This window comes from Neoarius graeffei, chromosome 8 (genome assembly GCF_027579695.1).
Source record: "Neoarius graeffei isolate fNeoGra1 chromosome 8, fNeoGra1.pri, whole genome shotgun sequence".
In the NCBI taxonomy this organism is placed as follows: Eukaryota; Metazoa; Chordata; class Actinopteri; order Siluriformes; family Ariidae; genus Neoarius; species Neoarius graeffei.
The window spans coordinates 73,501,944-73,526,821 of NC_083576.1; the positions used below are offsets into that span (position 1 = coordinate 73,501,944).

Below are 24,878 nucleotides of genomic sequence, written 5' to 3' on the forward strand. Positions count from 1 at the left end.
ATGTAACAGAATAGTAACATTAAACTGCGAACATTAGAGATAATGTAGAGGCTCCAGAGTACGCATATTAGGACTTGCTCATGGCAGTGAGGTCACAGTATCTTACACATATACAATACAAATAACAGTTATTCCACTAAATCGAGTCGTTCATGAGCTGACAGCCAACAAGTTGCGTAGCGCCGAGTTGGCTATAAGCCAAGTATGATGAGATTGAATGGAATAACTGTTTTATTCTATCCATATTCACTGGATTTTGAGAAAGAGAGCATTTTTATTTTGATTTTTTGCAAATTCGATAAATAAAAACTTTAGGCAAAACGTTCGACAAAATCAGTTCCTCTTAGGATGTAAACAAACCGGCGCAATGACAGTAGCAATTTGTGAAAAATGTATAATAATAATTCTTAAAAATAAAAAAGAAGCGGGCGGCACGGTGGTGTAGTGGTTAGCGCTGTCGCCTCACAGCAAGAAGGTCCTGGGTTCGAGCCCCGGGGCCGGCGAGGGCCTTTCTGTGCGGAGTTTGCATGTTCTCCCCGTGTCCGTGTGGGTTTCCTCCGGGTGCTCCGGTTTCCCCCACAGTCCAAAGACATGCAGGTTAGGTTAACTGGTGACTCTAAATTGACCGTAGGTGTGAATGGTTGTCTGTGTCTATGTGTCAGCCCTGTGATGACCTGGCGACTTGTCCAGGGTGTACCCCGCCTTTCGCCCGTAGTCAGCTGGGATAGGCGCCAGCTTGCCTGCGACCCTGTAGAAGGATAAAGCGGCTAGAGATAATGAGATGAGATGAGAAAAAAGAAGCGTTCTTACCATCAAATACTTTTATTCCATATTTTGTTGCTTTTTTTTGGGGGGGGGGGGGGGTCTGACTACAGTTGTCATTTCGTCCTCGGTTTGTTCAGCAAAACGCACTGCTATTTTGTTTTTCTCTACTCACGGTACATGAGCTGATATCCTAGTAGTAGAGTAGCCAATCAGAGCGTGCAATTGCTTATATCCAGTGAATGTGGATAGAATAATATCTGCTGTAGCTTTTATGTGTGATAATATCAGCAGTGATACCACAGACACTTCCTTAGGAAAGGACAATTACCAAGATAATGGCCAAGATATACGCTACATAGGAGTATATTTTATATTAATACATACTGTAACTACGGAGTTAAGTCAGCATACGTTATTCCATTATGTTAGCTGCCATTTTTAGCCTGGCCGGTTATGTTGCTGGGAAATCAAAACATGTGACTTGGCAAACATATTGAAGTTTACACTTAGGCAATGGGCTAGATAAAGGGTTTATGATTTGTCTACCCTTGGTGTGTTCTATTAGCTTTTTTATGAATACAAAAAAAAAAAAATCACTGTGCAATTATACTATTATTGTTCTTCATCCAAAACTTTTTGTTGAAAATTAGTTTATTTCCTACTTATGAATTTCACAGTTTCTTAAGCTCAGTTGACTTTCAGGATTGTTGAGGTGCCGTTACTTTTCATGTAATAAAAGAGTTAAAAAACAAACAAACAGTGCTTGTATTTACAGGGAACCCTGTCTGAGGTACAGCTTGGCTCAGGCTGACTGGGGAATACAAAATAACATGCCAGGTCACTGAGTTCAGTACTAATGATTACATAAAGCGGTTTAAAGGAACCGTGGACTGGTTTCAATTTACACGAGGAAGTGTGTAAGGATCATACCAACATCATAAACAAGAAGAAGCAAACTTCAATCATTCGATATTACGTTACGTTCAAAGTCAGTCATGTTGTGACTCTGTTGCACAAGTGTTATTGTAGGTAATGTGAACTGAAGTGAACTTCCACTTCATTCAGAGCTACATGCTGAGAGAAACATGCAGGAGAAACATGTCCACCTCAGATAATGAGTGGAATATTTCGTTTGTTGGTTGTGGATTTTTGGGAATTTATTACTTTGGAGTGTACAGTTGTCTGTTGGAACGGGCTCACCACCTAATTAAAAGTACCAGTAAAATTTGTGGTGCTTCATCAGGAGCACTGATAGCAGCTATGATAGTGTGTCAAATGTCACCAGGTAAGTGATAACATACAGCGGGGCAAAAAAGTATTTAGTCAGTCACCAATTGTGCAAGTTCTCCCACTTAAAAAGATGAGAGAGGCCTGTAATTTTCATCATAGGTACACTTCAACTATGAGAGACAAAATGAGAAAAAAAAATCCAGAAAATCACATTGTCTGATTTTTAAAGAATTTATTTGCAAATTATGGTGGAAAATAAGTATTTGGTCAATAAGAAAAGTTCATCTCAATACTTTGTTATATACCCTTTGTTGGCAATGACAGAGGTCAAACGTTTTCTGTAAGTCTTCACAAGGTTTTCACACACTGTTGCTGGTATTTTGGCCCATTCCTCCATGCAGATCTCCTCTAGAGCAGTGATGTTTTGGGGCTGTCGCTGGGCAACACGGACTTTCAACTCCCTCCAAAGATTTTCTATGGGGTTGAGATCTGGAGACTGGCTAGGCCACTCCAGGACCATGAAATGCTTCTTACGAAGCCACTCCTTCGTTGCCCAGGCGGTGTGTTTGGGATCATTGTCATGCTGAAAGACCCAGCCATGTTTCATCTTCAATGCCCTTGCTGATGGAAGGAGGTTTTCACTCAAAATCTCACGATACATGGCCCCATTCATTCTTTCCTTTACACGGATCAGTCGTCCTGGTCCCTTTGCAGAAAAACAGCCCCAAAGCATGATGTTTCCACCCCCATGCTTCACAGTAGGTATGGTGTTCTTTGGATGCAACTCAGCATTCTTTCTCCTCCAAATACAACAAGTTGAGTTTTTACCAAAAAGTTCTATTTTGGTTTCATCTGACCATATGACATTCTCCCAATCCTCTTCTGGATCATCCAAATGCTCTCTAGCAAACTTCAGATGGGCCTGGACATGTACTGGCTTAAGCAGGGGGACACGTCTGGCACTGCAGGATTTGAGTCCCTGGCGGCGTAGTGTGTTACTGATGGTAGCCTTTGTTACTTTGGTCCCCGCTCTCTGCAGGTCATTCACTAGGTCCCCCCGTGTGGTTCTGGGATTTTTGCTCACCGTTCTTGTGATCATTTTGACCCCACGGGGTGAGATCTTGCGTGGAGCCCCAGATCGAGGGAGATTATCAGTGGTCTTGTATGTCTTCCATTTTCTAATAATTGCTCCCACAGTTGATTTCTTCACACCAAGCTGCTTACCTATTGCAGATTCAGTCTTCCCAGCCTGGTGCAGGTCTACAATTTTGTTTCTGGTGTCCTTTGACAGCTCTTTGGTCTTGGCCATAGTGGAGTTTGGAGTGTGACTGTTTGAGGTTGTGGACAGGTGTCTTTTATACTGATAACGAGTTCAAACAGGTGCCATTAATACAGGTAACGAGTGGAGGACAGAGGAGCCTCTTAAAGAAGAAGTTACAGGTCTGTGAGAGCCAGAAATCTTGCTTGTTTGTAGGTGACCAAATACTTATTTTACTGAGGAATTTACCAATTAATTCATTAAAAATCCTACAATGTGATTTCCTGGATTCTTTCCCCCCATTCTGTCTCTCATAGTTGAAGTGTACCTATGATGAAAATTACAGGCCTCTCTTATCTTTTTAAGTGGGAGAACTTGCACAATTGGTGGCTGACTAAATACTTTTTTGCCCCACTGTATATTCATATGTGGGTAAGTCCAAGCCAAAAAGACCCAATATATAGAAAATTGGTTGCAGCAATATTTTTATTTTAATGGTGGAAGTTACTGATGAAAATATATGTAAATCTCTCATCTCATCTCATTATCTCTAGCCGCTTTATCCTGTTCTACAGGGTCGCAGGCAAGCTGGAGCCTATCCCAGCTGACTACGGGCGAAAGGCGGGGTACACCCTGGACAAGTCGCCAGGTCATCACAGGGCTGACACATAGACACAGACAACCATTCACACTCACATTCACACCTACGGTCAATTTAGAGTCACCAGTTAACCTAACCTGCATGTCTTTGGACTGTGGGGGAAACCGGAGCACCCGGAGGAAACCCACGCGGACACGGGGAGAACATGCAAACTCCACACAGAAAGGCCCTCGCCGGCCACGGGGCTCGAACCCGGACCTTCTTGCTGTGAGGCGATAGCGCTAACCACTACACCACCGTGCCGCCCAATATATGTAAATCTAAATTAGTTTTCAAAATTTCAGCTTTCTGGACCCAGAGGTTTTTTTATTTATGCCATTTTGAAAAATGACTAAATTAGACCAGAATGTACCCCCTAAATCCTCGCCAGGTATTTTAAATGCATTTTTCTCAGCTTTTAGGCTACACAGAAGTTTGAAATTTGGTAAATTAACTCTCTACATTTTGATAATCTGGTAGGAAAACATAGAGACTTCTATCTAGAAAATCCTGGCCACAGGTACAGTTGTGTTCAAAATAATAGCAGTGTGTTTAAAAATGTGAGTAAAGCTCAAAATCCTTATAATAGTTTTTATTTCCATGCATTGGGAACACTGCACATTATATTCTACATCAAAACATGAAGAAAAATGTATGAATATTTTAATTACTTTACAGAAAATGAAGAAAAATGAGCATTGGGCTGTTCAAAAAAATAGTAGTGTCTGCATTTTTCATTACAAACTCCAAATATTTACTGTATAAACTGAAAAAATCTTAAGGATTTAGTATTCCTATGAATCACTAAACTAATATTTAGTTGTATAACCACGGTTTCTGAGAACTTCTGGCACCGGTGAACAGGTATTCCAGCCCAGGATGATTTGACAACATTCCACAATTCCTCTGCATTTCTTGGTTTTGCCTCAGAAACAGTATTTTTGATGTCACCCCACAAGTTTTCTATCGGATTAAGGTCCGGGGATTGGGCTGGCCACTCCATAACTTTCATTTTGTTGGTCTTGAACCCTGATGCTGCTCGCTTACTGGTGTGTTTGGGGTCGTTGTCTTGTTGAAACACCCATTTCAAGGGCATTTCCTCTTCAGCATAAGGCAACATGACCTCTTCAAGTATTTTGATATATGCAAACTGATCCATGATCCCTGGTATGCAATAAATGGGCCCAACATCATAGTAAGAGAAACATTCCCATATCATGATGCTTGCACCACCATGCTTCACTGTCTTCAGAGTGTACTGTGGCTTGAATTCAGTGTTTGGGGGTCGTCTGAAAAACTGTCTGCGGCCCTTGGACCCAAAAAGAACAATTTTACTTTCATCAGTCCACAAAATGTTTTTCCATTTCTCTTTAGGCCAGTCGATGTGTTCTTTAGCAAATTGTATCCTCTTCAGCACGTCTTTTTTTTAACAGTGGAACTTTGCGGGAGCTTCTTGCCGATAGATTAGCTTCACACAGGCATCTTCTAATTGTCACAGTACTCACAGGTAACTTCAGACCGTCTTTGATCACCCTGGAGCTGATAATTGGCTGAGTCTTTGCCATTCTGGCTATTCTTCGATCCATTCGAATGGTAGTCTTCTGTTTTCTTCCACGTCTCTCTGGCTTTGCTGTCCATTTTAAAGCACTGGAGATCATTTTAGCTGAGCAACCCATCATTTTCTGCACTTCTTTACAGTATACGTTTTACCTCTCCAATCAACGTTTAAATCAAAGCACGCTGTTCTTCTGAACAATGTCTGGAACGACCCATGTTTCTCAGGTTTTCAGAGAGAAATGGATGTACAACATGTGCTGGCTTCATCCTTAAATTAGGGCCACCTGATTGACATCTGTTTTTTCACAGAATGAATGATCTCACTAATTAAACTCCACACTGCTATTATTTTGAACACGTCCCTTTCACTTAATTATTCGATTACACAGACTCAGGAGCATGCATTATCATGAATGTTGGGTCTGTTGGTTTTCTATGACTCTACTACACCTACTGGTAAATTATTTGCCATGTAGTAATATAATTTCCACCAAAAACAGTGATTGATCTGGTTAGTCGTGTTGGACTGCTATTATTTTGAACACAAGTGTACTTCCTAAAAATGCTAGAAATTAAGAAAAACACACTCACGAGTGGGGTTTAGGGTCCTAAAAATACTACAAAACAAATGTGTTCATCTCCTATTGCGACCTGGTCTTATTATAAACCAGATTGCCTGGTCACTTATATAATGGGAGCTGTCTAGATAGAGTATTTACAGAAATATGGCAGATTCAATTACATACCCCACAAAAAATATCACACAGTATCTTTAAGACCGGCGGCACGGTGGTGTAGTGGTTAGCGCTGTCGCCTCACAGCAAGAAGGTCCTGGGTTCGAGCCCCGGGGCCGGCGAGGGCCTTTCTGTGTGGTGTTTGCATGTTCTCCCCGTGTCTGCGTGGGTTTCCTCCGGGTGCTCCGGTTTCCCCCACAGTCCAAAGACATGCAGGTTAGGTTAACTGGTAACTCTAAATTGACCGTAGGTGTGAATGTGAGTGTGAATGGTTGTCTGTGTCTATGTGTTAGCCCTGTGATGACCTGGCGACTTGTCCAGGGTGTACCCCACCTTTCGCCCATAGTCAGCTGGGATAGGCTCCAGCTTGTCTGCGACCCCGTAGAAGGATAAAGCGGCTAGAGATAATGAGATGAGATGAGATCTTTAAGACCCTGAATAGAAATGAAGAACAGGTAGCACGGGTCTGCAACTTGGTAAATAGTTTCATTAATTCAATCACTACAAACATGTGAAGCATCATCTTGTTGTTATTTGTGCATCATTCTTTTTTTTTCAATACCAAATCATCCATTTTTAATGCCCTCGAATTTGTTGTTTGTGTATTTAGATGAAAACAGAAAGGAAATATCATCAAATAAAAAGGGATATAAATTATATACATGTATTTGAAAATACTGGTGTATACAAGATCTATGGAAAATTATAAATACTGATATAGTCTCTGTCAGAAATGCAACTGTAAACAGATAATACACCCAATATCAGTCATGACAAACATATGAATAGGAGAGTGTGGCATCCGTGATCTTAAATATGACCACATCACCCCTGTCTTATCCACACTGCATTGGCTCCCAATCAAACATTGTATTGATTATAAAATACTACTATTGACCTTTAAAGCACTGAATGGTCTCGCACCACAGTACCTGAGTGAACTTCTGGTCCTCTATGACCTGCCACACCTACTTAGATCAAAAGGTGCAGGCTATCTGCTGGTACCTCGTATAGTGAAGGCTACATCAGGGGGCAGAGCCTTTTCTTACAAAGCCCCACAGTTATGGAACAGCCTTCCAAGCAATGTTCAGGAATCGGACACAGTCTCAGCGTTTAAGCCTAGGCTGAAAACATATCTGTTTAGTCAAGCCTTTTGTTAATGGTGTTTATGAGGTAAAGGTGTAGATCTGGAGGGTCCTCAGACATAGAGTGTTTTGGTAAACTGGGATGTATGGATGCTGTCAGTCCCCACTCGCTTGCTCACTCGAGTTTGTTGACGGTGTAGTGGCTGCTGCTTTATGTCCCGGGGCTCCCTCATGCCTATGTTACCTTCTGGCTCTCCCCTTTTAGTTATGCTGTCATAGTTAGTTTTGCCGGAATCCCTGCTTGTACTCAGTGCAATATGTATACTGTTCCTACTTATTCAGGTGACATTGGGCATACCTAACAACCTGTGTTCTCTCTCTCTTCCCCCCCCAATCTGTTCCTCTGAGTTACATGTCAATCCTGAGATCGAGATGCTGACCTCTTCTGCTCCTCAGACCTGCCTGATCCATCCTGGTGCCCTGTGTCTGGTTGGAGTCTTGTCGCGTCGCTCCTGTGGAGGACGGCCCCATATGGACAGTTGAAGGTCACACTTGGAGGACGCTCTGGACACTTACAGTAATGCTTTTCTGGCTGAGGACTACAGTTGACTTGCTAACTTTAGGACTGCGGTTGTCATGAACAGTTTTGCACTCAAGTTTCCATCAATGAAGAGTTATAACATCAACGAAACTGACTTCATGTTAAAACTATTAATGTTATAGTCATGTTGTCAGTTGTTGCCCAAATGAGGACGGGTTCCCTTTTGAGTCTGGTTCCTCTCGAGGTTTCTTCCTCATGTCGTCTGAGGGAGTTTTTCCTTACCACTGTCGCCACAGGCTTGCTCATTGGGGATAGATTAGGGATAAAATTAGCTCATGTTTTAAGTCGTTGAAATTCTGTAAAGCTGCTTTGTGACAATGTTTATTGTTAAACGCTCTATACAAATAAACTTGACTTGACTTAAATTGCTTTTTCATGGTCAAGTATATAATTATTTGTGAACTATCGAGCACATGTACCAGCAAAAACAATAAATTCGAGGGCATTACAAATGGATACCAGTCAAAACACACCACTTTATTAGGAAAACCTGTACACCTGCTCATTCATGCCATTATCAGCCAATCATGTGTCAGTGGTGCAATGCATAAATCATGCGGGTACTGGTTTACTTAATATTCTCATTCAACATCAGAATGGAGAAAAAAATCTCAGTGAATTTGACCGTGGCGTGGTTGTTGGTGCCAGATGGATGTATAATGGCTTGACTATTTCACAAACTACTGATCTCCTTGGAATCAACACAATAGTCAGTAGAGTTTACAGAATGGTGACCCCTCCCCCCAAAAAAAACAGAAAGAAAGAAACCCTCTAGGTGATGGAACAAAAGACTGGAAAAAAAACAGGTAATGTTTAAGTACATATATACAGTTCCCTCTGAAAGTATTGGAAAAGCAAAGCCAATTTTTCTTTCGAGATCTAAAGATGAATATGAAGCAGTCGATCAGAATTTCAGCTTTCTTTTCCATCTGGATGTGTTAAACAACTGTTTTGCTTTGATATATTGATATGTCTTCTGCACATAGTACTTAAGGTTCTTTGGTTGTTCTTCTGCAGGAACCCCTAAGGTTCATTGTAAAACTCCACAAGAGAATGTTTCCCTGTCAGAAATGGCTCCATTAAAGAAAAAAAAACATTAATTATTTAATAAGCCTTTAAAGAACTCTTGAAGACCCAGTTTCTAATGATTAACATAATATTTCAGGTGTTTAGTGGTACAGTGATCAGAACTGTCACCTCACAATAAGAAGGTTCTGGGTTTGAACCTCATGGAGCCTTGTAATAGATTAGCAACCTGGGTGTACCCCACCTCTTGCCCGAAGTCAGTTGGAATTGATTGTGACCATGATGGATAAGCCTATGGCTGTTTACAGAATGTGTTATTTTAATAAGACGGTCTTTGAACCATGAACAAGTCTTTTAGGGTAGAAAAAAGGGGGCATGTCATAGTCAACTAAGTCCAGGACAAACACTAGGTAACTGTTGATGTGTAGTATTTCCCATTTCATCATCACTGGTGACACTGTTACTTAATGGTTTAATGGCTGTCTCATCTCATCTCATTATCTGTAGCCACTTTATCCTGTTCTACAGGGTCGCAGGCAAGCTGGAGCCTATCCCAGCTGACTACGGGCGAAAGGCGGGGTACACCCTGGACAAGTCGCCAGGTCATCACAGGGCTGACACATAGACACAGACAACCATTCACACTCACATTCACACCTACGGTCAATTTAGAGTCACCAGTTAACCTAACCTGCATGTCTTTGGACTGTGGGGGAAACCGGAGCACCCGGAGGAAACCCACGCAGACACGGGGAGAACATGCAAACTCCACACAGAAAGACCCTCGCCGGCCATGGGGCTCGAACCCGGAACTTCTTGCTGTGAGGCGACAGCGCTAACCACTACACCACCGTGCCGCCCTTAATGGCTGTCATGTTAAACAATTACCACCAAATCACCATACGAATGTTAAAATGTGTTTATAAATAGGCTTGTTTTCTTTCTTTCTTTCTTTTTTTGAAGCAAGGTGCTGTGAAAATCTGATGGCAATAGCCAAAGAGGCTCGAAAAGGCACGCTGAGCTCCATGCATCCCTCCTTTAACCTGTTGAAGTTAACCAGGCAGCTTATGGTCCAAGAGCTGCCCGATAACGCTCACCTCCTTGCCAGTGGGAAACTGTGTGTGTCGCTAACACGTCTTTCAGATAGGAAGAATGTGCTGGTGTCAGAGTTCACCAGCAAGGATGATCTCATCCAGGTGAAAATAACTGTCATGGGATATGGAAATTAAATCAGAATTAACTCAAAATGTCATAGTGCACTGTTAAGCTTTAATACTGTTTACATTTTTTAACTGTGTTTTCTCCAGGCTTTATTTTGTAGCTGTTTTTTCCCCCTGTACTGTGGCATAGTGCCACCTAGTTATCATGGCACTGTAAGTACCCAAGAAGTAAAAATTGATTCCAGTCTAATTCACTTCTATAGCGATATACACTATAATTGCTGTTACTATAATTCTAATAAACTCTAATCAACATTTTCACATGCCAGACTACGAACTACCTTGCAATCAGTGATATGTGCTGTCTCTTTTCAGCGCTATGTAGATGGTGCTTTGAGTGATAGTGCTCCTTATTCCAGTCTGAAGAATACCATCATTGTGTCACCATTTTCTGGTGAAAGTGACATCTGTCCATATGACAACCCAGTCTACTGCCAAGAAGTCAGACACTGTAACATGAGCATCAATGTCAACTTGGCTAATGTGCACCGTGTTAGCCAAGCATTTTTCCCACCAGAACCTGAGGTAAACTACAGGTTCATTTGCATTTGTGGTGTAAAAAGTCCTTTCGATGGAAAAAAATCTCCCTGAACAGCTTGCATACTGGATTAATCTTTATAATCAACGTGCTCTTCAGTGCCATTGCTCTATTTTCACTTTGTTTAAAGCAACCAGCTCACCCTCCCCAGAAACTTCTGTGCCAAGTAGCGAGTTGCCATTTTGAATCTTGATGACGCCACGGCCGTTAACCAACCATAGGCATCTGTGTGCTCATGTATACGGTAGTCGGCGGATAGCGCTTTCCTCCGAGTGTCTTACGCAGCCCACTAATGTTGCATAAGCAGCAGCAGTCCGAAAAGATGCGGTCAGTACGTGTCACATGCCTCGGAGGAATCACGTGATGACCTTTGTCCTCCCTGGTTGGTAGCCGTGCGATACAGTATAGGGGACCCATTTGGTGGGTGGGAATCGACCATATCTACAGTAAAGTAGTGAGAAAATTGGGGGGGAAATGGTTATGATTTAAATTCTTTCGACCCTTTTGGTATAGTCATTCCATTGTAATGGATCAGAACCAGTCTAGGCCATCTTGCAGGCAGCCACGAAGGAAAGAAAATATAAGGCGTTTTCAACTCAAACCTTTCACATATGGCACGTAGATGAAGAAATAAGTCTCATCTCATCTCATTATCTCTAGCCGCTTTATCCTGTTCTACAGGGTCGCAGGCAAGCTGGAGCCTATCCCAGCTGACTACAGGCGAAAGGCGGGGTACACCCTGGACAAGTCACCAGGTCATCACAGGGCTGACACATAGACACAGACAACCATTCACACCCACATTCACACCTACGGTCAATTTAGAGTCACCAGTTAACCTAACCTGCATGTCTTTGGACTGTGTGGGAAACCGGAGCACCCGGAGGAAACCCTCGTGGACACGGGGAGAACATGCAAACTCCACACAGAAAGGCCCTCGCCGGCCATGGGGCTCGAACCCGGACCTTCTTGCTGTGAGGCGACAGCGCTAACCACTACACCACCGTGCCGCCCGAAATAAGTTCAGGATGGATTTCAAATGGATCACAAATAGTAAATTTGCAGAGGTTTTGCTGCACAAAGCGTAGCAGTCACATGATTTCATTAAAAAAAAAACACATACACAACAAACTGGATTCTGGGAAGGGTGAGTTGGGCTCAGTGGTTAATGGTTTCCTATTCACAAGGCTGTTAAACTTCCTGCGGATACTGATGCTAATGGGAATTAGCTCTTGCTTTATCTCTATCAAAAGAGAGCAATGCAGCAGTGTTTTAATCCGTCAAAATTTCCAGCTGTCTCACCATCAGCACCATCATGCTTATTATCTCCTAGATGGCTAACTAGTTAAGCAGAGTCTCTGCTGTAACTCCTATGGTTGAGATGGTTGATATTTTTTTCTTCCTGTTAAGCACTGTTGTGGGCGGCACGGTGATGTAGTGGTTAGCGCTGTCGCCTCACAGCAAGAAGGTCCTGGGTTCAAGCTCTAGGGCCGGCGAGGGCCTTTCTGTGTGGAGTTTGCATGTTCTCCCCGTGTCCGCGTGGGTTTCCTCCGGGTGCTCCGGTTTCCCCCACAGTCCAAAGACATGCAGGTTAGGTTAACTGGTGACTCTAAATTGACCGTAGGTGTGAATGTGAGTGTGAATGGTTGTCTGTGTCTATGTGTCAGCCCTGTGATGACCTGGCGACTTGTCCAGGGTGTACCCCGCCTTTCGCCCGTAGTCAGCTGGGATAGGCTCCAGCTTGCCTGCAACCCTGTAGAAGGATAAAGCGGCTTGAGATAATGAGATGAGATGAGAAGCACTGTTGTAACTGCACTAGCCTGTGCATATATCACCCTGTGACATCAGCTCAGCAGACAACCACTAAGTTCTCACAAGAACAACAGAAAACACAGAATCAACCAACAAATTAGCGGCAGGATCTTACTGAGTGACTGATTTGTTCTGTTCTCAGGTTATGGCAGAGATTTGTCAAAACGGATACAAGGACGCGCTCAGGTTTCTGAAGGAAAATGGTGGGCAAGATTTCACACAAAGCCAAAATACTACAATAGATATTCTTATTTATTCCATCCACATTCACTGGATAGGAGCAGTCGCACACTCTGATTGGCTACTCTACTGCTAGGATATCAATTTGTATACTGTGAGTAGAGAAAAACAAAATGGCGGAGCGTGTTGCTGAACCAACCGAGGACAAAATAAAAACTACTCAAAAACAACCCCCCCCCCCCCCCCCAAAAAAAAGCACAACAAAATATGAAATAAATCTTTTTTTATTTTTCAAGAATTATTATTATTGCATTTTTCAGAAATTGCTGCTGTAATTTCGCCGGTTTGTTTACATTCTAAGCGGAAATGATTTTGTCAGATCTTTTGTATAAAGTTTTTATTTATGGAATTTGCAAAAATGAAGGTAAAAATAGGTACCCTCTGGGTACATGTGGCTACTGCTTATAAATAAAATAGTTTTCTGATCCCATGCCCATACAGTAAATATAGCATATACACATGTTATCAATTCTACTTGCCTCATCTCTTGCAAGCATCACCAAGCTGTGAGCAGCACGGGCGCAGATAGAGGGGGGGACGGGGGGGATTTGTCCCACACAGATTTAAATTCACCTCGTTCGGTCCCCCCCACTTATAGGGAGGAAAAAAGGTCTATGCTGTCTTCTTTGCATAAGGCAAACCTCACAGAAAAATCAAAAGACTAATTACCATTCAGTTTATTGAGGTGCACAGCAGTACATACATAGTTGCAACTGCGCAGACTGCACAGGTTGCGAGCTCCAGCTTGGTTGCTATGGTTACCCACAACAAGTTTGACAGGCATATCGGGGACAGCTCCTCCTAGTTCAGGACCCCAACACAGCATGATGAAGGGTGCCAAAAGGCAGAAAATGATTGCATCGTTTTTTCAAAAAAAACCCGACTGTAAGTAAACTGTGCCGAACTTTATCATATCACCTTGCAATTTTTTGATAGTCTGTTCAAAGTAATGTCGTGGTGAAAGTAAAATCGTACGGAGTAGAGATGCCTTTCTGGTAGCCTCCTTCTTTTGGTGGTAGCCTGTAGATACAGTGCTCAGAAGGCAGTTTTAATGTTTAATCTGGCATTCCCTGCCATAATTTCAGCGAGCATATTGTTTCATAAGGAAACTTTGCAAAGAGTTGTTGACTGACTGCCGCTCACAGCAACACACAGGCATAGTTAGAAAGTCAGGATGCACTGGTTTACACTTTACACACACACACGTAGCCCAGCCTCTCGCTATGTTTAACAGTTGGAACTTAGCGGTTTTAAAACTAGTTTTGCAGTTTTGCAATTTCTGTGCGTGATGATAATGTGTAAACTTTGGATTTCCATAGGCTATGTAAAATGTTATCATTGTCCTGGCCTGCAGGTAGTTCCTGGTGATGGCAGTGAGGGAGGTGAAATAACATGTATACACACTACCGTTCAAAAGTTTGGGGTCACCCAGACAATTTTGTGTTTTCCATGAAAGTCACACTTTTATTTACCACCATAAGTTGTAAAATGAATAGAAAATATAGTCAAGACATTTTTCTGGCCATTTTGAGCATTTAATCAACCCCACAAATGTGATGCTCCAGAAACTCAATCTGCTCAAAAGGAAGGTCAGTTTTATAGCTTCTCGAAAGAGCTAAACTGTTTTCAGCTGTGCTAACATGAATGTACAAGGGTTTTCTAATCATCCATTAGCCTTCTGAGGCAATGAGCAAACACATTGTACCATTAGAACACTGGAGTGAGAGTTGCTGGAAATGGGCCTCTATACACCTATGGAGATATTGCACCAAAAACCAGACATTTGCAGCTAGAATAGTCATTTACCACATTAGCAATGTATAGAGTGGATTTCTGATTAGTTTAAAGTTGATCTTCATTGAAAAGAACAGTGCTTTTCTTTCAAAAATAAGGACATTTCAAAGTGACCCCAAACTTTTGAACGGTAGTATATATATACACAAAATGGAATCATTTGCTGACAGCTCAGTCCCCCCAGTTCAAAAATCCTATCTGCGCCCCTGGTGAGCAGCATCAGGGCTCGGAGTATTTTGGTTACCAATTTTATTTACTGTGTTTTGTTCAAAATACAGCGCAGGGCTGCCAACTTTTCGAATTCCTTGGAGTGAGATTTTTTTTTGGGGGGGGGGGGGGGGGGGTTGACGGCAAAATTTTTTTCGCACACCATGCAGTAAGTGGGAATTTTGTATTCAGTTTGATATTCACTTGTCCCCCTGCATTCTGATGTTTTGTTTGTGGGTCATCCAGCTGGAGATGGACAATGGGGGGGGGGTGTTGAGATTTTGGATTTAGTAGATGTTCCTGCATTCTGGTGGATTTTTGGAGTGGCCTGCTGTGCCATACCTACATTCTTACACACCCTGACTTGCCAGGCCTTCAGCTTGTGGCCAGCAAAAGCACCAAGTTTTGGCTTAAAAGCCCCCACACTAGAAAACTACAGATGACTGCCAATGTTCCTGTAGCCCTATAGACCTGTGTTTCAGATTTAAAGGCAAGTTCATGTTTGAAAATATTTCATCAGCTAAGCCTAAACACCTTCTGAATTGAAACTAAATGTTAAGTTTTTAATAACTGTTGCAAAAATAAGATTGTCCCTCACTGACTATTCATTATGCATTTAAGGGCTTTCCCCACCACTGGGTTCAGCAGAAGATTGGCATGGGGAAAAATATCAACAGCAAAAGAACAAATAAAATGCTTAAACAGTAAGCAAAATGTGCATGTGCTACAAGAAACATTAAAATGATTAAGTTTGAACAGTATTGAAACACAAAAAGCTGAACCTTGGCCATAGGTGGGAATGTGCACACAAAGTTGGGCTTCAAAATTTTGGTCATACTTAAATAAGCTATATTAATATATTTCTTATTAATTTATTTCTTATCTATGTTTCTTATTAGTAATAGAGCATTCGTCAGGGCCTGTTATCTGACAAATATTCTCTACCTGTCTTGCCCTCTTTGAAACTCTGTCTCCTCAGTATATTGTTCTCTGTCTTTTTTTTTAATTATTCATAAGTTCAAGCTCTTTGATATTACAGGTGACCATGCTTTATTTACTTTAACTGAGCAATTACATACATCATAAATAATTAAAAATAAATACCCTGTAAATAAACAATGGGTATGGTGGCTAATGGCTGTTCTTGCATTTGTAATATTATCTCTTACTTGCTTTATTTTACAACATTTCCAGTATGGCTTCAAATAAAGTCATAAAGTATGATAACATACAGTAAGCAAACTAAAAATGCGCCTTAATAAACGTGTGCTAAGGAGGTGCTCTCCCGTGCTGCTTGTTGGGGAAGATAGAGGCTGTGGCACGGCAGGAGGCCTATAATGATTTGGCATGCCTAGTACACAGCTGTCGATATGGCATTAAATATTCTCACAACACTTATAGGCTAAAACGATTCAGAAACTTTATATAAGTTCATAATTACGCCAGTAACACCACACATTGGCGTGCATATGTACAAACCTGTCTGAGACACCCGTCTTCAACTCGGATACCTTCTTCTCCCTCCTCTTCCTCTAAATTGACGGTAGGCAATTATCCAACTTCCGACGAGTGCAGCATCATTAGATGCGCCACCTACCATAGGGGAGTGTGTACAGAAGGGAATACCTCTCTGCCTGTTAAGCCGTGCGTAAGGCGTAATTGATCGATCGCAAGTGGTTGGCGTGACGCAATGGGTAGCCTAGATTAGATAGATAAACTAGATTTTTATCTAGTGTGAGAAATCGGAGGTATGGCGTGTGAGCATGTGAAGACAATCAAATGCATGTGTCTCACGCTCATTGCATGAGAGTTGGCAGCCCAGCAGCGCTGTGAACTAGATCTATTTTCAAAATAGTAAGAAAGCACATGTTCATGAATTGTCTAAGAAGCATTATTTAATACTAATGAGCACATTTTGTTTCACAAGTGTAGTGTAAAGACTCTAAAATTAAAAAAAAAATGTAATAAAAAATTAAAGTGAATAGCAGAAGTTTGGTATTGGCTTCTCAATATATCTGCCAAAAAGCTAAAAAAAAAAACTTACAAAACCTTTAATTTGACCTTTCAGAAGGATCAAACAAAAGCTGTGATAATCAAAATGTCATCTCATCTCATTATCTCTAGCCGCTTTATCCTTCTACAGGGTCGCAGGCAAGCTGGAGCCTATCCCAGCTGACTACGGGCGAAAGGCGGGGTACACCCTGGACAAGTCACCAGGTCATCACAGGGCTGACACATAGACACAGACAACCATTCACACTCACATTCACACCTACGGTCAATTTAGAGTCACCAGTTAACCTAACCTGCATGTCTTTGGACTGTGGGGGAAACCGGAGCACCCGGAGGAAACCCACGCGGACACGGGGAGAACATGCAAACTCCACACAGAAAGGCCCTCGCCGGCCCCAGGGCTCGAACCCAGGACCTTCTTGCTGTGAGGCGACAGCACTAACCACTACACCACCGTGCCGCCCTAATCAAAATGTAAATTTTCTTAAAATTAACACCACTCACTTGATATCGAATCAGTAGCCTCGGCGAACCACGAGGTGAATTTCATTTATCTTTTTATCTGCTGATTATCTTCCGATACTATGAAGTTATAACGAGGTTTCTCTTATTTCGTTTCTGGTTCTGATTTGTTCTGAAGTTTATCAAGAAGTAATACGGGTAATCGTACTTGATCAGGATAAGTGCTGATTGGTTACGAAGTTTTGCTATTGTTACACTCATTCTTACAACACGATGACATATGTAATGGCTTCTCCACTCGTTCTTGTGTACCTTTGATAACGTGAGATCAACTGTTCGTATCGTGAGATCACGATTCGCCGTTCTGGTGATTGTAACGCTTATGCGTATGCGTAGTGCACGATTGTTACACTCATTCTTACAACACAATGACAGTGGCTACTGCCTCACTTCGCCTCTATGAGGTAGGAGCCACAAAAATGCTGTTTCTCAAAATCCAGTGAATGTGGATAGAATAAAACAATTATTCCACTCAATCTCATCGTGCATGGCTTAGGGTAGTATCTCACTGGGCTGCGACAGCCCGCAACTAGTTGGAGACACAACAATTGCGATAAAATATGCAAATTAGCGACAATTTTCACTTGGAATCACACTGAATTGATATTCACATATTTTACCGCAATTGTTGCGTCTCCAACTAGTCGCAGGCTGTCGCAGCCCGGCTTTCCCTTGGTAGGCAGAGAAGTAGAGGAAGCCTCACGGAAACTGACTTGAGAAGGGTTCGCGACAGCTTTGTGACACCAGCGACGCATTTGCGGCTATTTTGAGAGAAATTTTGTCGCACTAATTTTTTGAACATGTTCAAAATTTCAGCGACGAAGGAGCGACACTTTGCGACTCATACGAGGAAATTGAGAAGCCCCGCAAATGTTTCAAGACACTTTTGAAACTCTCTTGCGAATGACGTTCACAATTTGTCGCAAGCTGTCGCAGCCCAGTGAGATACTAGCTTTATAGCCAACTCAGCACTACGCGCCTTGTCGGCTATCAGCTCATGTATGACTCGATTTCGTGGAATGACTATTAAATACTGTATATAACAGAGCTTTATTCCGTGTATGTTTTGTGCTTAGTGGAACACAATAACCTGTCCGATTTCAGATCTCTTCAACCAGGACTCCTTTATGATCAATTCATACAACTACACATGGCAAGATGATCACCGTGAACCCAGACAATCTGGATCACACAGTGGACAGACCTGTGTGCTGGATAAACAGGATAATAACCTGCTGCCTGCATCCATCCAGAAAGGTATTTCAGTATCCCAGAGGCGTTTACTGACAAGAACGAGAAATAATCTGTAGAGTCTGTTAGTACAAACATGGCTTGTGTCTGTCCTTCAGTCTTTTATGAGGCTACAAAGAAACACAGATGGATGAGTGAACTATTTGCAGTGAAGTTGGTCACATCCGTACTGATGGTGTGCGTTTTGCCTGTAGAGATTGTCTACTTTCTGTTTCTCAGGTAAAACGACTAATCTATCAATACACACATAACTCTGTAAACCACAGTACTGCTGAATTCTCAAATCTGATTTATTAGAAGGTGTTGATTCATTTTCTTTAACAGCAGCTCTGACAGTAGTTCTGACTGCAAGGTAAATCGCGTCTTTATATTAATGCACTCGTTCTTATACAGTATCATTTCTATAGCAACAACTTACACAGAGACTCAAATGGCAGTCGCGCCACATAAACATGAAGTGTCACTGTTGATGTTAAGCTTTCTGAAGATGTTTATTTAGCAATTATTTTATACAACCCCGATTCCAAAAAAGTTGGGACAAAGTACAAATTGTAAATAAAAACGGAATGCAATAATTTACAAATCTCAAAAACTGATATTGTATTCACAATAGAACATAGACAACATATCAAATGTCGAAAGTGAGACATTTTGAAATTTCATGCCAAATATTGGCTCATTTGAAATTTCATGACAGCAACACATCTCAAAAAAGTTGGGACAGGGGCAATAAGAGGCTGGAAAAGTTAAAGGTACAAAAAAGGAACAGCTGGAGGACCAAATTGCAACTCATTAGGTCAATTGGCAATAGGTCATTAACATGACTGGGTATAAAAAGAGCATCTTGGAGTGGCAGCGGCTCTCAGAAGTAAAGATGGGAAGAGGATCACCAATCCCCCTAATTCTGCACCGACAAATAGTGGAGCAATATCAGAAAGGAGTTCGACAGTGTAAAACTGCAAAGAGTTTGAACATATCATCATCTACAGTGCATAATATCATCAAAAGATTCAGAGAATCTGGAAGAATCTCTGTGCGTAAGGGTCAAGGCCGGAAAACCATACTGGGTGCCCATATTCTTTGGGCCCTTAGACGGCACTGCATCACATGCAGGCATGCTTCTGTATTGGAAATCACAAAATGGGCTCAGGAATATTTCCAGAGAACATTATCTGTGAACACAATTCACCGTGCCATCCGCCGTTGCCAGCTAAAACTCTATAGTTCAAAGAAGAAGCTGTATCTAAACATGATCCAGAAGCGCAGACGTCTTCTCTGGGCCAAGGCTCATTTAAAATGGACTGTGGCAAAGTGGAAAACTGTTCTGTGGTCAGACAAATCAAAATTTGAAGTTCTTTATGGAAATCAGGGACGCCGTGTCATTCGGACTAAAGAGGAGAAGGACGACCCAAGTTGTTATCGGCACTCAGTTCAGAAGCCTGCATCTCTGATGGTATGGGGTTGCATTAGTGCGTGTGGCATGGGCAGCTTACACATCTGGAAAGACACCATCAATGCTGAAAGGTATATCCAGGTTCTAGAGCAACATATGCTCCCATCCAGACGACGTCTCTTTCAGGGAAGACCTTGCATTTTCCAACATGACAATGCCAAACCACATACTGCATCAATTACAGCATCATGGGTGTGTAGAAGAAGGGTCCGGGTACTGAACTGGCCAGCCTGCAGTCCAGATCTTTCACCCATAGAAAACATTTGGTGCATCATAAAACGGAAGATACGACAAAAAAGACCTAAGACAGTTGAGCAACTAGAATCCTACATTAGACAAGAATGGGTTAACATTCCTATCCCTAAACTTGAGCAACTTGTCTCCTCAGTCCCCAGACGTTTACAGACTGTTGTAAAGAGAAAAGGGGATGTCTCACAGTGGTAAACATGGCCTTGTCCCAACTTTTTTGAGATGTGTTGTTGTCATGAAATTTAAAATCACCTAATTTTTCTCTTTAAATGATGCATTTTCTCAGTTTAAACATTTGATATGTCATCTATGTTCTATTCTGAATAAAATATGGAATTTTGAAACTTCCACATCATTGCATTCCGTTTTTATTTACAATTTGTACTTTGTCCCAACTTTTTTGGAATCGGGGTTGTATTTGTTCTATATAATATTTTATTAAGGAGTCTCCAGTGTCAGCACTTATAATCTCAGTAACATGGTGTTTTGTTTGTTTGTTTGTTTTTTTTTGGGGGGGGGGGGGGGGGGGGTGCCATGGGAAATCATCAGGACAGAGGATTTCACACTAAATTCAAATTCATTTGTTACATATACAATCAAACAGAGTATGACATGCAGTGAAATGCTTATTGCAATGCTCTATACGTCATGAAGACAGTTTGGGGCAGGGGGGAGTAGGAAAAGGGAAAGGGGGTAAAATATAATGTGATAAATAGAATAAAAATAAGAATACAAATAAAAATGTGATGATGGAGTGTTGTGCAGAATATACAGAATACGTATAATTAAGAGTTATTCCACGAAATCGAGTCGTACATGAGCCGATAGCTGACGAGGCGCGTAGCACCGAAGGATTATATCCACATTCACTGGATTTTGAGAAACAGAGCGTTTTTATTTTTATTTTTTTGCAAATTCGATAAATAAAAACTTTATACAAAATATCCGACAAAATTTCCGCTTAGAATGTAAACAAACCGGTGAAATGACAGTAGAAATTTGTGAAAAATGCTATAATAGTAATTCTTGAAAAATAAAAAAAGATATGTTCTTACCATCAAATACTTTTGTTTCATATTTTTCTGCTTTTTTTGAGTTTTTATTTCATCCTTGGTTGGTTCAGCAACGGGCACTGCCATTTTGTTTTTCTCTACTCATGGTATAGGATCTGATATCCTAGTAGTAGAGTAGCCAATCAGAGCACATGATTGCTCATATCCAGTGAATGTGTATAGAATACATATATACGGTACCTTGCAAGAGCATTCATCCCCCTTGGTGTTTGTCCTGTTTTGTCGCATTACAAGCTGGAATTAAAATGGATTTTTAGAGGGTTAGCACCATTTGATTTACACAACATGCCTACCACTTTAAAGGTGCACATTGTTTGTTATTGTGACACAAACAATAATTAAGATGAAAAAACAGAAATCTGGAGTGTGCATAGGTATTCACCCCCCTCAAAATCAATACTTTGTAGAACCACCTTTTGCTACAATTACAGCTGCAAGTCTCTTGGGGTATGTCTCTATTAGCTTAGCACATCTAGCCACTGGGATTTTTGCCCATTCCTCAAGGCAAAACTGCTCCAACTCCTTCAAGTTAGATGGGTTGTGTTGGTGTACAGCAATCTTGAAGTTATGCCACAGATTCTCAATTGAATTGAGGTCTGGGCTTTGATTAGGCCATTCCAAGACATTTAAATGTTTCTCTTTAAACCACTCCAGTGTAGCTTCAGCAGTATGTTTAGGGTCATTGTCCTGCTGAACCGTGAACCTTCATCCGAGTCTCAAACCTCTGGCCGACTCAAACAGGTTTTCCTCCAAAACTGCCCTGCATTTAGTGCCATCCATCTTTCCTTCAGTCCTGACCAGCTTTCCTGTCCCTGCAGATGAAAAATATCCCCACAGCATGATGCCACCACCACCATGCTTCACTGTAGGAATGGTGTTCTCAGGGTGTTGGGTTTGGGCCACACATGACATTTCCCATGATGGCCAAAAAGATCAATTTTTGTCTCATTTGACCAGAGAATCTTCTTCCATGTGTTTGGGGAGTCTGCCACATACTGTTCGGCAAACTCCAAATGTGTTTTCTTCAGCAATGGCTTTTTTCTGGTCACTCTTCCATAAAGCCCCACTCTGTGGAGTGTACGGCTTAAAGTGGTCCTATGAACAGATACTCCCATCTCCACTGTGGATCTTTGCAGCTCCTTCAGTGTTATCTTTGGTGTCTTTGTTGCATCTCTGATTAATGCCCTCCTTGCTCGGTCTGTGAGTTTTGGTGGGCGGCCTTCTCTTGTCAGGTTTATAGTGATGCCATATTCTTTCCATCTTGCTATAATGGATTTAATGGTGCTCCCTGGGATAGTCAAAGTTTGGGATATTTTTTATAACCCAACCCTGATCTATACTTCTCCACAACTTTGTCTCTGACCTGTTTGGAGGCTCCTTGGTTTTCATGTTGCTTGCTTAGTAGTGTTGCAGAGTCAGGGTCCTTCCAGAACAGGTTGATTTATACAGACATCATGTGACAGATCATGTGACACTTTGATTGAACACAGGTAGATCTTTATCCACTAATTATGTGACTTATGAAGTGAATTGGTTGGACCAGCTCTTATTTAGGGATTTCATACGAAAGGTGGTGAATACCCAGGCACACTCCAGATTTCTGTTTTTTCATCTTAATTACTGTTTGTGTCACAATGAAACAACAATGTGCACCTTTAAAGTGGTAGGCATGTTGTGTAAATCAAATGGTGCTAACCCTCTAAAAATCCATTTTAATACCAGCTTGTCATGCGACAAAATAGGACAAACACGAAGGGGGATGAATACTTTTGCAAGGCACTGTATGTACCTCTGCAATATACACAATATGTATATATATATTGCACACAAGAAATATATTGCATTGTAACAAATATATTGAAATGTCACTGTAATTACGTTGCACAAAGAGGTATAATCGCTATAGAAATGTACTGTATATATTTATAGTTAGATAGAATTACATGAAGAGGATGTAAGAGATGGAGGGATGAAGGTGAAGTTGCATGAGGATGAAATGTCATGGTTTCTCAGCGACATGACAAGCTCATTTTTTCTCTTATGAACTTCAGAAGGGGGAAAAAAGAGCCTGGTGCTGTTATAACACAAGTGATAACAAGAACTAACTCATTTCATGGACGTTCATGCAACATTAAATGGATCAAGTGTGCATGTTGCTGTTTTGTTTTTAATACCTACATAAAAATAACTAGCAAAAAGGAACAGAACAACTGTAAGATTTGCTGTTAACTTATAGAACAATGATCAACTATTAAATAAAGACAAGCGGAGCTGATCATCTTTATAGAAATGCTTAATAAATGTGTTATTAAAATGCTAATTGTCCTCCAACAATAACTCAGATTTGTTGGCTGGATGTTGGAGATGGTGTCTGATCTTCTGTGCCTGTAGGAGTCACCTCGCAGATGAAACTGTCCTGAAAAAGGTTTTCACACTGCACATTCTAGACGAAAATGAGAAATTGCACAAATGGAGAAATGCTGAAGAGTAAAAGGGCATCTATTTGGCAAATGTCTGTAAAATGGCTGCTCTGAATTACAACCCCGATTCCAAAAAAGTTGGGACAAAGTACAAATTGTAAATAAAAACGGAATGCAATGATGTGGAAGTTTCAAAATTCCATATTTTATTCAGAATAGAGCATAGATGACATATCAAATGTTTAAACTGAGAAAATGTATCATTTAAAGAGAAAAATTAGGTGATTTTAAATTTCATGACAACAACACATCTCAAAAAAGTTGGGACAAGGCCATGTTTACCACTGTGAGACATCCCCTTTTCTCTTTACAACAGTCTGTAAACGTCTGGGGACTGAGGAGACAAGTTGCTCAAGTTTAGGGATAGGAATGTTAACCCATTCTTGTCTAATGTAGGATTCTAGTTGCTCAACTGTCTTGGGTCTTTTTTGTCGTATCTTCCGTTTTATGATGCACCAAATGTTTTCTATGGGTGAAAGATCTGGACTGCAGGCTGGCCAGTTCAGTACCCGGACCCTTCTTCTACGCAGCCATGATGCTGTAATTGATGCAGTATGTGGTTTGGCATTGTCATGTTGGAAAATGCAAGGTCTTCCCTGAAAGAGTCGTCATCTGGATGGGAGCATATGTTGCTCTAGAACCTGGATATACCTTTCAGCATTGATGGTGTCTTTCCAGATGTGTAAGCTGCCCATGCCACACACACTAATGCAACCCCATACCATCAGAGATGCAGGCTTCTGAACTGAGCGCCAACAACAACTTGGGTCGTCCTTCTCCTCTTTAGTCCGAATGACACGGCGTCCCTGATTTCCATAAAGAACTTCAAATTTTGATTCGTCTGACCACAGAACAGTTTTCCACTTTGCCACAGTCCATTTTAAATGAGCCTTGGCCCAGAGAAGACGTCTGCGCTTCTGGATCATGTTTAGATACGGCTTCTTCTTTGAACTATAGAGTTTTAGCTGGCAACGGCAGATGGCACGGTGAATTGTGTTCACAGATAATGTTCTCTGGAAATATTCCTGAGCCCATTTTGTGATTTCTAATACAGAAGCATGCCTGTATGTGATGCAGTCCCGTCTAAGGGCCCGAAGATCACGGGCACCCAGTATGGTTTTCCGGCCTTG

General features: G+C 41.5%; 1 protein-coding gene across 1 annotated transcript; it reads left to right on the top strand.

Moving 5' to 3' along the window:
• The first annotated feature begins 1,863 nt into the window (after nucleotides 1–1,863).
• Nucleotides 1,864–23,659, top strand: LOC132889933 (patatin-like phospholipase domain-containing protein 2). The gene is made up of 8 exons (XM_060926742.1): nucleotides 1,864–2,050; nucleotides 9,860–10,092; nucleotides 10,204–10,269; nucleotides 10,432–10,641; nucleotides 12,609–12,669; nucleotides 18,347–18,499; nucleotides 18,592–18,712; nucleotides 23,611–23,659. The coding sequence occupies exons 1-8, from the start codon at nucleotides 1,864–1,866 to the stop codon at nucleotides 23,657–23,659; spliced, it is 1,080 nt and encodes a 359-aa protein (XP_060782725.1).
• The last annotated feature ends 1,219 nt before the right edge of the window (nucleotides 23,660–24,878 follow it).

What these genes read in the sequence shown, in the direction of transcription:
- LOC132889933 (XM_060926742.1), top strand. Translation starts at nt 1,864, where the DNA reads ATGTCCACCTCAGATAATGAGTGGAATATTTCGTTTGTTGGTTGTGGA. An exon ending in CAGGTTTCTGAAGGAAAATG is followed by an intron (nt 12,670 to 18,346) that starts GTGGGCAAGATT and finishes GTCCGATTTCAG; the next exon opens with ATCTCTTCAACCAGGACTCC. An exon ending in GTCTACTTTCTGTTTCTCAG is followed by an intron (nt 18,713 to 23,610) that starts GTAAAACGACTA and finishes ACAATAACTCAG; the next exon opens with ATTTGTTGGCTGGATGTTGG.